The sequence below is a fragment of the Oryzias latipes genome, chromosome 24 (assembly GCF_002234675.1).
Source record: "Oryzias latipes chromosome 24, ASM223467v1".
Lineage (NCBI taxonomy): Eukaryota > Metazoa > Chordata > Actinopteri > Beloniformes > Adrianichthyidae > Oryzias > Oryzias latipes.
In genome coordinates, this window is record NC_019882.2 from 16,645,514 (window position 1) to 16,661,981 (window position 16,468).

The 16,468-nt window shown below is 38.0% G+C and overlaps 1 protein-coding gene across 10 annotated transcripts in view; it reads right to left on the reverse strand.

Annotated features, from left to right (window-relative positions):
• The window catches only part of myo6 (myosin VI), a 129,630-nt gene that overhangs the window by 27,085 nt on the left and 86,077 nt on the right, over positions 1 to 16,468 (reverse strand). For all 10 annotated transcript variants that reach the window (XM_011491916.3, XM_011491913.3, XM_011491912.3 and 7 more), the window contains exons 21-27: positions 12,387 to 12,517; positions 12,218 to 12,295; positions 11,329 to 11,458; positions 8,361 to 8,451; positions 6,277 to 6,427; positions 5,189 to 5,397; positions 2,700 to 2,778 (exon numbers count right to left, since the gene is read on the reverse strand). In XM_011491916.3, coding sequence (XP_011490218.1) covers positions 2,700 to 2,778; positions 5,189 to 5,397; positions 6,277 to 6,427; positions 8,361 to 8,451; positions 11,329 to 11,458; positions 12,218 to 12,295; positions 12,387 to 12,517 — 869 coding nt within the window. The remainder of the gene's footprint in view (positions 1 to 2,699; positions 2,779 to 5,188; positions 5,398 to 6,276; positions 6,428 to 8,360; positions 8,452 to 11,328; positions 11,459 to 12,217; positions 12,296 to 12,386; positions 12,518 to 16,468) is intronic.

Consider the following 16,468-nt stretch of genomic DNA (forward strand, 5'->3'; position numbering starts at 1 on the left):
GTAACATCAAGGACATTTTTAAATCAGACAGGGGTGTTTGAAACATCTCATCAGCAGAAAACACATTTTAAGGGGATTTTTTGCGCATCAGGGAGACATTTTAGTTTTCAAAGGAAGCTATAAGCAGCATGAATGTGGCTGCAGGAGGGTTTTTGGATTGAAGAGTCGACTTGATTCACACAATTTAAATCCCGCTTTGCTGAAACCTTCAAACTCAATGAGAGTAAAGTGAAACAAAAAGTGGTGTAGCAGAGCTACAGACATTATCTTTGCACTCCACAACCATCATGGTTGTTTTTGGTGATTCTCTATGGTTTTATCTCTGCGTTAAAAAAATTAGGTTGCTTTTTATTTAAACAGATATCTCCACATGATACTTTTGACACAGATTAGACCTTTTTAGGCTATGAGCCAGTTTAATGACTGACAATATTTTCACAGTCCAGCCTATACAAGACTGACATTTTTTTTTCTTTAGCCTTCAGTTTCTCTTAACTTTTGAGGGTAAAGTTTATCTTTATCCTCTGTTAAATACCTGAAGCTGGTTTAAACTTTATTTGAGCGCCAGTGTATGAACCATTAAAATGTTATATCGATTTTCCATTAACCCATAACTGTCAAAGTAGATGCCAACTTTTAAGGTGAGGCAGATCAGTAAAAAAAACTGGTGTATGTTATCCGTGTCCATCCATGTCCAACAGTTCGCCTCGTCTGCCTTGAGTTGCTGCCTGCAGCAAAAGGATGGCCTTGAGGATGAATCTTTGATTTTTTTCCATTTCTCTCATTATCCTCCTGGCCAGTCACTCTTGGCTTCGGACCACATACATTGTGAAACTGTGGGGAACGTCTTAGATATTAGATATTTTCTGAGGCTCTGCAGGGCCTCAGAGAGCTGCAGATTTTCACCTGTTGGGTTAATCAAAACACCTGTCCCAACAGTTTAGGGTCATGAGGATGGTATAAAACCACTTTGACTATTTAGAATAGTAAAGAAGGTCAGACTTTTTCATAAAAGTCGATAGCTTGCAGAGAGCATAAACAATCATGGACAAGTCACATACTTTTTAAATATAAAGAGGAGGTCATGGCACACTGATGCCCCTTTTTTATGTTTAAGAGACACCTGTGTTTCTTCTAAAAGGATATTTGCTGATAGAATCAAAGTAACTAAGGCAACATTTGCAAGACATGTGAATAATCTCGCACACAGTATCTGTGCGAGTCACTTCCTGTATCAGATCAGCAGATTGAGATGAAAAACATGTCTTTCTAACACTAAATTAGTTTTTAGGAATCATAAATACAAGAAGCAGATAAAAGTGTAGGTCAATCAACCCAGCCTGTGTCCTAGGACCCCCGCTCCCCCTGTCCAGCAATTCCAATCTAAAATCTGTCACTGATCTGCAGCAGGAACCAGAGGAAACGGTCACCACGGCAACAGACAGGCTGAACTCAGCCAACACGAAACTCTGCAAATATCATGACTGTATGGCACACAGATTAACAAACAGACATGAGCTACCAGAGCATTTGAGAAGCAACTAGTAAAAAAAAAAAGAATCACACGAACAGCACTATTTTACATAAAAGCCAGACATTCAGGATTAGAACGTAATGTGTAAATAAATTGTTCTAATTATCATATGTTTCATATGAAATAGATGGGGGGAAAAAACGAACAGGGAAAAGTCATTTGGAATCACCTTCTAAACCTTAATCAAATTCCTGCACAAGTCTATGTATGCAAATGAGGCTGGGGTAGAAAGAGAGCGCTGACAGACCTTAATGAGCTGTTGCACCTGGCTGATTTACAGGAAACAAGCCCCCAACAAGAGAGCTGTCAGCTGAAACAAAGAGAGGATTATAAAACTCGTACAAGAAGGTAATTTAGCGTGGAGGATGGCAAAAGATGCTGGCTGCTCCCTGTCATCTGCATTTATTCGGGTTCATGCCTTGACTTGGGAGCCTCCATTATGCATTCACTGAAAATGGTTCGGTGTTGGGGCTTAAATGAGAGAAATATGAATCAAATGTCAGTGGGAGGTTTGAAGAGCTATTAAACAAGACATGCGTAAAAGACTATAAAAGAGTCTGGCTCTTTGGAAGTTAAAAAAAGATGGGATAACTTAAATCTTTTGTGTTGAAAACTGTGAAGAAACTTTTATTTTGGCGGCGGAACAAATGCATCCTTTTTCATTCTGCTGCTGCTGATGATGATGAATGCAATTATGTTGAGGTCAAAGCAGCCAAAATAAAAGCTAGCACAACCAGAAGCCTCTCAAAATTTCCACTAATAGCACCAATGAAAAAAAATTAAATAAAAAAATAACAAATGGCGGGGAATTAGATGTGGATTTTTGGCATTTGAGAAGAGTTTTTAAAAATTGTATTGCTTTTATTTTGCTTTCAAAATCAAAATATCTCACACACCTTTTGAAAAGTCAGTATCTTGATTTTTACAAAAAACATTTTGATAAATAAAAATCGCAAACAAAGCCCCTTTTCTACACACAAAGACACAGACATCCAAAAGAAGGTCAACTTTACAGCTGACTTTGCTATGTTGAATCACGATTCTCTATCAAACTTCTCAGAGTTTGTATCCATCCTGGACACCATCTGCAAACAGCCAGTGGGGCTAAACAATGAAGGTCAAGTAGAAGCTTCTGTCTGCAGCCGGCCTGCAGAGAGACGCCCACCTGCAATCGTTTCTCCTCCTCTTCTCTTTTCTTCCTCTCCTCCTCTTCCTGCTTCCTCTTCAGCTCCATCTCTGCTTTTCTGAGGAGAGAAGACAAAGACGCCATGAGAAAAAGAACAGCAGGGCACAAAAAGAAACCAAAGAAAAGAGCTGAGCTAAGACGGTGTTGAAGCTGATCAATTCCAGGAAGATTCTCTACTTTTTTGTTCTTTGAAAAAGTTGAAAGAAAAAAACAACTAAAGACTAAAAAAAAAAGACAAAAAAAAACATTTTAAAATCTTTTTTAGGTAAATGTATATTTATATTGAAAGTGCTTACTAAGATTTCAAGAAAAAAACAATTAATCTGTTGAACTAATCAACAAATAATCCTCTCAGACTAAAAATATTATTTAAAAAACACAACTTTTCATCTTTTCAATTAAACTTTTTTTTAAATTGTTCAATAGTTTTTTCTTTAAATATTATTAATGTGTTGAAATAATCAACAAATATTCTGTCAAGACTGAAAGACTTACACAAACATGATTAAAAGAGAAACAAGTTTGTATCTTTTTAATTCAAAATGTGTATTAATATTGAAAGTGTTTGATAATGTTAAAAGAAAAACTATAAATGTGTTGGATTAATCAACAAATATTCTTTTCTAAGGCTAAAATAAACCCCCCAAAAAAGGAGAAAAAGAACTTTTCTATGTTTGTCACATGCTGCATTTTCCTCACTATCTGTGCACTGACATGTTGACATTTGAACCTTGAACCAGAGCCAGTTTGTACTGGTGGTCATTGAGGAATTGAAGGTTATTGTGGTGCTGCGCATGGTGCAAGCTGCAGTAAAAAGGAAATGCCATCCACAAAGAACAGGAACAGCGCGGCGCTCTGCCACGTTTCAGGTATTTCAAGCCTCAGATGTGAAAACTGGCGCAACTGGCGGACTTTTACAGCAACAATGGGAAGAGTGCAGCCGCAGATCCATGAAAAAATGCTGGTAAAAACAAGAAAATAATTTTAAAAAAAGAAAAGCATTACTCTAGACTTTATGAGGAGGCTCTAATGTTCTGTGTATGATGAGAATGCCAACCCCCTTCTGCTGTCATGACCGTCAGCCTGTGACCTTCAGGCGTGTCCTGGGAGTTCAGAACTGCCATTGAAGGAGAATAAAGTGAAACAAAAGTGAGCCATAAAATCTGGACTGTCATCTTTAATATGTTATATTAGCAGGTGACAGACAAAATGACTCATAAGTCCTTCTAGAGACTTTCCATGCAGCCGAAAGCGGGGAGGAGTGCTGCAGGGGCAAGAATGAGCGAATAACAGGCCATCGCCACCTGAGCAGGAAATTAAAGGTTTCCATGTACCTTTTAGCAACGTGCGATGAATCCAGGAACCTTCCTTTCTGATCTGACATTTAGAAAATAAAGGAAGGCTTTTAAAGGAGAGATGGCAGATACGAAGCAAAGATTCTTGTCCTTCTTCTTTGTGTGGTATTTCAGCAGAAAAGCGTATTATTTTAATTCTATGCTGAAGCGTAATGATCCAATTAAACAGCTCATTGGCACGCTGATTGCAACTATTTATTATTATATGTCCTTTACGGTACAGACATCGTTAGCCTAACCGTAGCTTCTTAATTCAAGGAGCCAGACCTTCAACACAATCATCCCAAAGAATTTATTTTGTAATCTTTTCAAATTTTATCTGAAGTGTTTTATAATCACAACTCTCTATATGTGATACATCATGTTTGTCTTTCACCTGGTTTTGGAACTCATTTTTTCCACTGTTACATCCCTTTCATTAGCATAAAAGTGAATATACTTTACAGAAAACCACGTAAAACATTTTTTAGAGTCAGAACTACAAATTTATTTATTATAAAATTACATTTAAACAGATTGAAGGCCTTTTTGGCATGTGACTTTTTTAAATAGGAAATGATGAGCTCTTTAGGGCAAACTTTAGTAAAAATGTTAATAAACACCAATAGTCAAGCATGTAAAAATAGCCTGGAGTTTAGAGTAATGCGTTTAATGTCAAAAAAAATGTTTAGGCTGTTTTTAATACAATATCTAATTAGCAGAAAGTAGCGAACTTCAAAAACCCTGAGCTTAAATCCTCATTTTAACGTTATCAAAAGCCTCTCTAAACATGTGTCATTTCATAGTCATTAAAAGGTACTAAATCCAACTTGTTATTAGTTTGAGGACAGGCTTAAGTCTTCTTACAAATTTAAAATATTTTGATGGGTTTGTCTTTGCTCAAATCTCAGAGTCTCTGATCATTTATTTGCACCTCTGGGACACATGAGCAGTAAATAAAAAGAGCAACATGTAAGAACTACCTCGTTGCATAACACTTTAAAAGCTTCATAAAAAAAAAGGTTTGTAGCAACACTTTCATTTTGTAAATTCTAACTGGGCTGTTTGTTCACTGCTTGCAGCAAGCCTCAGAACAGCAGAGAGAAACGGACTCCCTCCTACTCCTTTACTCACAGTCGCCTCTCCTCCTCCTCTTGCTTGCGACGCTGTTCTTCCTTCTCCCTCCTCTTCCTCTCCTTCTCCATCTCCTCCTGGATGCGTCGCAACCGTTCGCGCTCCTCCTCCTCCTTCTTCTTGTTCTGCAAAGCTGTCAGCAGGTGCTCCGACCGGGTCACAAGAGACTTGTACTCGTGGTCAATGTCAATCCGGGACATGATGGTGCTCTAGAAAAAACAAAAATGCTGAGCTAAATCCTCGTTATGAGCATCTTTGGAGTCCAAGCACAACTGGTACACAACAGGCGTCCTTCTTTTAGGAGCTTTGTGGTGGAACTTTGGAAATCAGACTATACGAAGTGCTGATTTAAAGCTAGGCAGGTTAAAAACAAAAGGAGCCTTTATTTTTCAAATCTTTCACTTTGCCTCAACAAGTCAAACTTTGATGAAATATTCTTGAGGTTCTCACAGTAACTGACTGTTCACCTGTCATCTGACACAAACACGCAGGGAGGAGGTGGAAACCTGGAGAGGGAAGCATGTTGCAGTGTCACGCCGGATTATTATTCATGAGCATCTGCTTTCACCACAGCCTTTCTCCTTCAACTGTCACTTACTTAACAACAAAATTTGAAAGGGTAGGGGGGGATTATCTCTGAGAAGGACAAATGTGATGTCAGTGAAAACTTAATACAGATCAAAAGCAAATAACTTTACGATAATAAATCGAGGGGCCCTGGCGATCCATCAGTTTAAAGGGGAAACGTTCAGAACTATAATTTCTCATGTCAGCCATTCCATTAAAAAGAAAAAAAAAAGACTGAACATAAAAAAAAAAAAAAAAGATTAGAACCTGGATTTCAAATATTTGAAAAATCCCATGTGTCCCAGTTTTGCTATGCAGAGTCTTATTAAAGTACCTGTCAATCAAACTGCTCCAGCATGTGGTTTAATGTCAAGCTGTCAATCACTTTGCCAGAGTAATTGGTACTTTTGTCACAACGATGGCATTTTCAATCAAAACTACTTCCCCCATCGGGTGTCTCAAGGCGGGAAACGAACGGCTTTGCAGAGGCGCAGGAAGTAGCTCAGCAGCAGCTTTCCCACCTTTATTTTGGCGATCAGGCTGTCGATGGCGGCATCAAGCTCCATGATCTGCTTGCTCATCTCCTGTTTGCCCTCCTTCAGGCCGGCCACCACCTCGTTGAAGCGGCTCATCCTGTTCTTCACGCTGCGCACCTTGACCAGCCCATCAATACTGAAACATAAAATATAACATGTTTTCATGGAAGGAGGACGTTTCACCGGAATTACTGAGGCTTTTTACATCAACACTGCAAAAACACTGAATATCACCAAGTATTTTGGTCTGTTTTGACTTTATTTTTATGCCTAATATAATATAAAACTAACTTTTTAAAAGGGTCTGGAAATAAGAATAGCTGGACTGTTCCAGCACTTAAGATTTCTTGTGTAAGGATATATGTTTGTATGGAAATGTACCTACTTTGACTACTTTTTTTAGACATCGTACTTCCAATTATCTAAGCTATATGCCTAAAAATGACTCATCAAATTTTGTTTTAAGAAATCTTTCCAAGACAAATTCTACTAGCTCTATTGGCAATTTTTTTAACACTAACTTCTTTTCAAACAGATTCCATTTGTCTCCATCTCTAAAACACCAGAGCAACAAAAACCCATTTACTTTACTTTATGTATTTGCTCCATTTTTGACACAAATGTATTGAAATATGATAACCTCGTAAGTACAGCCAATTTTTGCTAGAAACCTTTTGTTTGCCAAAAAGTTTAAATTAAAATATATCAAGCATATTATTTTTTTTTGTTTTTTTAAGGATGTCCTTATAATAAAGAGGACACCGTGTTAACTTCAAGTGACAGAACGGTTCCAATATTTAAATTTCTCCCATTTTAAAGCATTTAAAGGTTACTTACAACACATTTATTTGCTATGTCAAGCATCAGTTAACTCTGTACAGTCTAAATACTGGATTTGTTGGCTCTTAGATATTCTTTGTATTACAATAGCTATTTCTAGCTAATTCAAAACATCCAACTATTGTTAGGAAAAACTGAAATGACAAAGCAAAAGCTTAACTTCCTCTGTCTATAAAAACCAAACCACTCAGGAGTTGATGTTCATGTTCAATGTTCAGAGGCATTAACTTACAGGGAAACGGCAGTGAGGCAGGACAGGTGGTAAGAAGCTCACTCCCTGATTCTTAGCTTAACCCTTGTGTTATCTTAGAGGACCCCACCCTTACATTGACGTGTTCTCCCTACCATGACAAAGGTGGATAAAGGTGGAAAGATTTCATGTAATCCATGGACACCAGTGAAGATCACAAATCATTGAAAGAAAAAGGTTCAGAGCACTGTCTAGTGGGTCTAGATGACCCAACTCCCAATGTTAAAGTGCCTAGGATAGCACAAGGGTTAACAATGTTGCAGCTTTATGTGCTGATCCTTTTCAAAGAGTGGCGACCCCCCCCCATGATAATCTCAGTTGTCATAATTATTGGAAATAATTACAACTTTTGCTGTTATCTATTTGGATAATCGTGAAAGAAGTTCAAAGTCCCCGTTCCGTTACATCAACAGGGATGCTTGAGATCCCAGACAGCAGTTTCAAGCAGCAAACTAACTTTTGACAGCTCCGTTCCCATCTGTCACTTCACTGTGTTGCTTCACTAAATCTCAATTTCTATCCAAACTCCCCTCGAGTCATCAGCACTCCTCCCAGCCCAGGTAATCACACACCCCACCGCATCTCAGTACACCCACACAGTCCCACAGTGTGTACGAGTGGACATCGTCTGCCCTGCAGAGGACAGAGGCCCCTCTTTCATCTTCCTCCTCACCTGCTCCCACCTGTCTGTATATAATCAGCACATCATGTGAAGTAGATGGAGCTGTGAGTGTAACCAGGTGATTGCCTCCAAGGATAAATGTGTATGCAGGACAATGGAGATGGGAAAAAGACAGGAAATGAAGAAGAGGAGGAAAATACAAAGATGATTGCAAATGACAAGGAGGAGGGTTGTGTGAAGGAACATTAAAACATGGAAATGAAAGGTTGAAGGCTGCGGATACTGGTCAACAGAAGGTTACAATGTTGACATGGTAACTAATAGAAGATAATGATGACGAGATGAAAAGGCACCAACCGAGGTTTGTGCTTCCTCTTACAGAGCCACATCCGGACTGTCTTTTGGATGGTGATGCAGGCGGTGGCCCGGTAAAGGATCTTGTTTTTCACTGAAAAACGGGAAGAAAAAATGTGAGTCTGTAAGACCAAAAAACAAAACAAAGAAGCAAGATTAAACAATTTAGGTTTGAAAAGTGCACAAATTTTGCTGAGCTTTAGGCAACATGCTTTATTGATGGTGTGTCTTTGGACCTTGGGTGTGGACTAATGCAACATAGACCAGGATTGAAGTTTGGCTGATTCAGACCACAGACAGACGGCCCCCATCTGAGCCCAGCTATCATTTATATCGCCCTCCCACCTCCTTTTGACAACGCAGATGATTTTTCTGTCCTGCCACTGAAGCAACTTTGAATTGAATGGAGAAAATTAAAGCGGGGTGGGGGTTGGAAGGAAGAAACGAAGCGTGAAAGATAAATAGCGACAGGAATCGATAACATCTCTACTCCCTGCCAAACTCATTTCATCTGGTTATGACCTCAGAATATCTAACTTCTCCACCATCAATAACAAGATGATGAATTGATGACATTTACTGAGCTAAGAGGAAACTGGCTGATTCAAAAATATTGTGGACCTGCTTCAGGTGAAGCACCTGGTGGAGCGGAAAGTCACATTTCCCACCTGGTCTACATTTGCAATAGAAAAACACATGATGTTCTACACTGAGAAAATGCTTCAATCAGCTGTTTGCTCCCATCCATGCATGACATTTAACATCCACCAGCAGAGTGGGAAAGCCAGGACCCAAACGTAAACTTGCTTAAACTAAATGGTCATCAGACTAAAGAACCATAAATATATACGGTAGCTGCTTTGGTGAGTATTTGATCTCAGTTTTCATTTGGAACAAAGGATCTCTTTTTTCGTCTGCTTGTTGACATACATTTTTTAATCATCAGTTCTTAATCTACTGTACTTTCCGGACTATAAATCGCCCTTTTTTTTCATAGTTTGGAAAGGGGTGCTACTTATACTCCGCAGCGACTTATATTAGAAATAAATTGAAATAAATACATTGTTAACCCTCCTGTTATGTTCATTTGTGAGGAACAGAGATGATGTTCCTGGGTCAATTTGATGTATGAGGTATGTTAAGTGTTAAGAGGATGTTAAGTGACTCAGAGAATCAGCAAACCTTTTTTTACAGTAAGATCTTGAAGGCTAACAACAAAATATTCTATTTTCCAATGATTTCATAGATTCAGAAATGCAATAAAAATTACAACTGTTTCTACAAATACAGGATGAAAACAGAGTATTAGTTGGCCAATGATGCTTCATGAAAGGAATAAATAAATAAGTATGAGAAAGAATTACTGTGAAATTATGAGATAAACATTCTGCTGTGATTGTGTCATATGAGGATGTGCAAGTTATTAGTTCATGGTCTCAGATTTTGTCAAGTAAATTTCCCGTCAAAATGAGACTTATACTCCGGAGCGACTTATAGTCCGGAAAATACGGGTTTTTAAAATTAAACTACTATTTCTTTTATGCATTTTATTTGTGCTGCACCCAATTTGCGTAAAACACACACAAAAAATGTGATTTTCTAAATCGAATAAGTCAAAATAAACTTTGGTACAATCCGATGGCATTTATGAACCCAGAGCAGATGTTGTTAAAGATAATTAAATATATACATTTTAGAAATGTCCAAGAAACACCAGAGAAGAAATGAAAACGCTTTGAGATTTTACCCAAAATGTAAAGCGCATTTCTAAATAAAATGTATTATTATTATTATTATTTTTATTATTATTAAAGCTTTGTTAAAATGAGCAGGGAGCTTGTGGACCGCCCAACATATTTTCTACGTAACAAATGCAATCTTTTATCAAAAAATTGTTTTTTCGTCTGATACTGATTCAAACTGACTTTAATGCAGAAATACTTAGAAATGGAATTTCAATCCTAACATTCTTTATATACATGCCCTCCATCACCAGAAATATGCCACAACAAAATATTAAAAACACTAGAAACACCTTTTTCATCACAATGGGTCTTTAAGGACATTTTAAAACGCGTTACATGGAAGGCTGTGTTGTCAGAAAAGTAGCGAGTATTTCACTTAATGAAGGCTTGGAGCCATTTGGGTTTTCACTTGCACAAATGCTATTTAAAGTGCTACTTCTTTTGCACTTTATTCCCTCCTCTTCCTCCACACTGCCACAAGCCTTGTTTGAAATATTTTTAGATTCCACCTGAGCTTCACTTCTTATCGCAAATCTGACCACGAATCAGAGGAGCACAAAGACTCCTTTGGGGATTTATCAGCATTTTTTGATGAAGTTGATCCATGTACATAATTCTCCTATTACACCTTAATTTGATTAATTATAAAGTGTTTAACACTTGGCCTGAATTTTTGGCAGCACAGGCAGATTTTGATGATTGTGTGTCAAACTAAAGATTTTTTGATTTGGGCCTCCATAATCTTTCCAGGGATACCCCTCAATTACTCTTAATTAAACTTTAAATGAAAAGTCTGTGATTGTTGGGGGATTTCAGAATCTCCCGAAGGAAATTCAAATCCAGTTTTTACAAAAGTGAAAACATTTTTTTTTCTTTTTTTGGAAGGGAGGGGGCGTTTATTGAGCTAAGAGCTCATGACAGATTGCTCTGAAACTAGTAAAGTTTGACAGCAGAAGAAGAATGCACAAAAAAATTATTTGAGTATTATCTATTCAGCCTGAAATGTAGTCCCTGTGGTTACCATGGTTTCCAGCAGTATAGCAGCAAAAACAAATACATACAGTTAGAAGTTTGTGAGGGGCCAAGAAAATTTGTGATAAACACACCCTAAATATTGTTTTTTTGTTACATTTAATGAGCATAAACTTTTATGAGTCTGTTCTGTTCCTTATTTTTCCTCTGCTGCACATGAGCTTCCTCTGCCGGTGAGACGGCGTGCTGCTTACACTTAATGACGGACAGAGCGCACCACTGGACCTTCTTCCAGCGGCTGTGGATGAGCCACTTGTTGACCTTCTTCACCAGCTCTGCCAGGTGATCCGGGTCAGACTTCATGATCTGGTCAAACTCTGCAAACTGAACCAAAAGAGAGCTGTGAATGCATCTGAAACCTAGCAATAGTTTAGGTTTGGTCCTTGCAAGAAATGAAAGCCTCATAAATATTCCAAGTTCACCTTGTTTATTTAAATCATCCACAAAACTCAATCTCCGATCATATTTTGGATAAAAGAAACGAAAATGTAGTGATGATTTCTCTTCATCTATGACAAAGTTTATAAACTTTATAAACTCCCGGTATGGTTACCAGGTAAAGAGTACAAATCAATGCATTTTATAAAAGTATGAACAATACAAATTTGACCAATGAGGATAAAAAGAAAAAATCTTACATTTTGGAATGGATGGGTGATAAACAGATGCAGACAGGATTGTTACAAGCTAAAATTTATGATCAAGACCACAGAAAGTTTTATTATAAAAATAAACAATTGTTTAAGGTGGAAAGCATTTATATTGTGAGGCATGAAGACAATAATTGACAACACAGGACTATATTTAAAAGGAGTCAGTGGGTGTTCCTGCAGTGTTTACTGAAGTCTGCTGCAACAACATAAAGTTCCCTCATTCATCCAACCCAAATGTGATGAATTATTGATCTGGTCGTACAATGAAAGCCCACCATCTGTTGGCTCTGGTTTTCTTGTAAATCTCACCTCACCTCTGCAGCCAAAATGACTAATGCACTTACCTCTGGATCCATTATGTTCCTTTCAGTGAACAATGCTTCTATTAAGCAGTGTTGGAGGAACAGAACAGTTTTTCAAAAAGTCTCACCTTGCCTGGGCGGAAAAACACTCGGGTCAAGCCGAATTTGAAGTCATTCTCATCTAGTCCCAGGGCTTTAAACAAAGCCTGCAATACAGACATAAAGGCGTGTGGAAATACAATAGTGGCAATAGTGTTATAAGAACTCCAGGCTGACGGTGAGGATCAAAGGACTAACCTTGCAGAAGAGGCGTGGGTCAAGGCGGGTGAGTTTGGGTGGCATGTACTTCTGGTACATGTTGTAGAGCTCATGGAAAGGAGCTCTGGAGGGGAAGCCACCCTGCATCAAGTCCAGCACCGATACCATACCTTCAAACATTAAAAAGGCAGGTAAAGAAACAGGTAAAACAATTTGAAGAAACCAAACCTAACAGGCTAATAGATCAGCTGCATTGAATTAAGACATAAAAGGTGAGAAATTAAAGGATGGCTTCCGATTCCACTTGTCCTGAAGTGAGAGCTGATGAATAAGAGCAAATATTATATATTTGTTTGCCACTTAAGGTTACTGTCTACAGCAATGGTACCGTAATTCAGTCCTCCACCTGCGGGGGCGGTAGTGTGACCAAAATAGATTCAAACAAATGGAAGAAGTAAATCATGTTCAGTGTTCCCTCGCTATATCGTCTCACGATTTTTGCAGATTTTGTTTTCAGCGTATTCTTTTTTTTTTCCAACTGTTCTCTGCATCCTGATTGGCTGTGGAGTTTGTCAAGCATTCTCCTCCGTGTCTTGTCTTCTGGACAGAATAGGATATTTGCTTTTCATTAGTATAAGTTACCTTTTAATTTTTTTTATCATCTTTGCATTGATTTTTCATTGTGAAACGTTGGTAGTTCTCAAATTAACATTTAGCCATTAAGAAGCACATTGTCCAAAAGAAAAACCACTGTAGTTTTCTAAGTGAGCCACTTGTGAACACTTAAAGGGTCAGATTAATGCAACTGCAACTTTATAAAATTAGAAACACATTTGTTGGTGGTGGGAAAGAAATTCTCGTTATTTAATGCAAACATGTTGCTCCTTAATAACTTAAAGACCCACTCTGATGAAAATGGTGTTTTTGGTGATTTCTAACATGTTCTTGTGGCATGATGAGTGACGGATGGACAACATATAAAAAGGAAATCCAGCTGAAAAAAAGTATTACTGAGTATTTCAAATCATTGTGAATCAAGAGCAGACGAAAAAATGCAGTTTCCATTCTGACGCATCCACTTGCAGACAAATAAATCCATGAACATCTTTGCTTCCCTCCAATACTGCTCGCCATTTTTGTTGTACTGATAAAATTAGGGTGGGGGTGTGAGGGGCTGTAAGCTAGTGGGAGAGCGTGTAAACAGAGAGCTCAGTTATGGGTGATTGGAAAGGGGGAGGGGTTGCTCTGCATCAACAGTCTTTCCTACAAAGAGTGAAATTTCTAATAAACTACAGCCGCTCTGCAGAAACTATGTCCAAGAAAACGACACATTGTTTTATTTTGGCTAAAAGCGGCAAAGTCAAAAAACGATCAGAGGTGGGTCTTTAAGCAACCTACCCATAAATATTTAAGAAAATCCCCAGAAAAATATAATTTCTAAATGAGACTAACCTTATAATGGCCCAATAAAACCAATTTCAACTAGATTACGTAATTTTTTTAACTTTCTCTAAATAGTATTCAGAACATGTTTTCTCACCTATTGATAAGTCTTTAAATAGTTATTTTTATGCCTAAATTCATTTATAAACAAATTATCACAGTAAAAAAAAAATTGAAACTTTTTTCAGAGCGATATATTCTGTGAACCAGTGTTTTTTTTTTAAGCTAAAATCGTCCACAAACCTACTAAACCACTAAACCTGTTGGGTACTTGTTTTCTTTATTCCAGTGGTAGGTGGAACATTGTTGCTTGGAGCAAACAAACTGAGCAAACATGACACGTTCTTGTTGATCAGAAGTACATCTTTGCTTCCGCATCGTCTCCTCTAAGGAATTCTCCCCGACTCTGGCTCACAGCGGAGCTTTAAACCTTTGAAGATATACTTTTATTCATGATTTTATGAGCAGAGACTGATGTGTTGGGCTGCATTAACGTGTATATGTTTGTACTGTCTGTGGAGTAACACCTACAGACAAGTTCCTTACGGAATTAAGTTCAGTTCTCCAGGGTTCCTAAGGAGTTTGAATGCAAAGCTTAGGAAACTACATTCTTAGCACGCAGAACAGACACGATTGGGTGACTGCAGTTGTCCAATGATGCGTATTTACGGTTATTTTTAAAGGTCGGTTTATGTGCATTCCCTCAGCACAGAGGTGGATACAGAACATTTGCTGCACACAGACATGCAGATTGAAGAGAAATTGGAATGTTTGCAAAAACTTTGCAGCAAAGTAAGTGACTCCATGTGTAACTTTTCAAATTAAAAGCAAGCACACGCCAGTTTATTTTTTTGCATAAAATTGTAAGTTGATGTGTAATAAAGTTTTAGACCTACCTAAATTTCTGCAGGTACACGAAAAAACAACAGGTCTAAAGCTCATTCATAAGCCGACTGTTTTTTTTTGTTTGTTTTTTTGAAACAGGATTTTAGATTGACAGAAGGACAGCAATCTCATTGAAAGGCGGCACTCAGCTGTCAGAGAAGAGCTAAAGCTTACTGCTGTTTGACTAATGGTTGGCCGTCTAATAATACATTCTAAATGGTCGCTGAAGCACTCAAACTGTAGCAGATATTTCTGCTGGTGGCTACGAAGGAGAGTGCAGTGACATTTCTGTCAGGATTCTGTTCAATCTGCAACTCACCTGACAACTTGACATGTGTTATCACGTGGTCCACATCACGTTTTTTTTTAAACGTAAAATGTAGAAAAAATTCAGTCTTTTTTGGCCTTTGCTTGATGTGATCTCAGAATGTCAGTCCTGGTTTTTCTCAGAAACCATCTTTTATGTAAAACTTGGTAAAAGTAAAAATTAATAAGTTTAGGATCAGAAAGCATTTGGAACTACAGTGTCACTTGGGCTCTGTATTTTCATTAAAAAGATCCAGGTGACTCAGAGTGAGATCTCCCTGTTGAATGAATAAGGTGAATATGTAACGTCTTACTTTTATATTGTGAAAAAGTACAGTTTTGCCTCCTTCCCGTGTCTGTAATCCACAGAGACTTTCTGACAAGTGACAGACAGATTTAGGCTCTTTACACTCAGTTACTGTGGATTGAGTGACGAGAAAATGATAGGATATAATTCAATGTTTGTTTGTCTTTCAGATTTGAATTTATGGTGAATGACGAACAGCCTTGTATTATTACCAGTTTGTTTTTAGCTGCAACACTACAGCAATTTGCAAGCTTTTTTTCTGGTTGATTGGATACATGCAACCCTTTCCCTGTGCCGCCTGCCTTTTATGCGACAATTTGTGAAGCTTTTTTGTTAAGACAATGCCCATCCGGTGCATGAGAGGAATAATAACAGCAATCCAGTGGATTGAAAGCCGGATGCAGGGCTGTGAGTTTGCCCAAACCATCCAAAAAAAAAATCACTTAATCTTCTGTAACTAAGAGAGTTCATCTTAGTCAGAATAAAGTCTACCGCCTATATTCCTATTTGACAGAGAAAATGTGTCTTTAAAAAAAAAAAAACTCACCTAATTAGCTCTTAGAGTTTATTATTTGGTAATAATTGCTTACAGAAACTGCTGTGCCAGAATGTAATGGTTTCTAACTTTTAAAGAATTTGAACAAAAAAGGGAAGTATTGGTGCTGTTGTGTTATTGTGCTTCATAAGCTAAAAAAGCTTTGATTGGTCAAACTTTGAGTATGTTTTAGAGACCTAATCCAATCAAGATGGTGTTTTTAAAATGTTCTTGTGGCCATTTACCCTCCATGATGGAGGACATATATACTGTAAAGGTAATTAAGCTTAAAATTCTATTTCTGAGTATTTCTTTATACAAATTGTTGTGAATCAGGAGCAACTGGAAAATGCCGTCCGAGCTGGAATCTGAATCTAAACTGTATGACAGCAGAACTGGAGAAACTCACATGCACAGGGAGAACTTGCAAACTTCTCACAGAAATGTCCCTGCCGGGATTCAAACCAGGGCCTTCTTGCTGTGAGGTGAGAGCAATAACCACCACGCCCAGCACCAATATTGCTCACTATTTTTGTTGCACTGGTAATGTAAGGTTAGGGGGTGTGAGGGGCTGTATGCTAGCGGGGGAGCACTTAAGACAGATGGATGATAGGAAGGGGGCCGGCTTATTTTGTGCCAACAGTC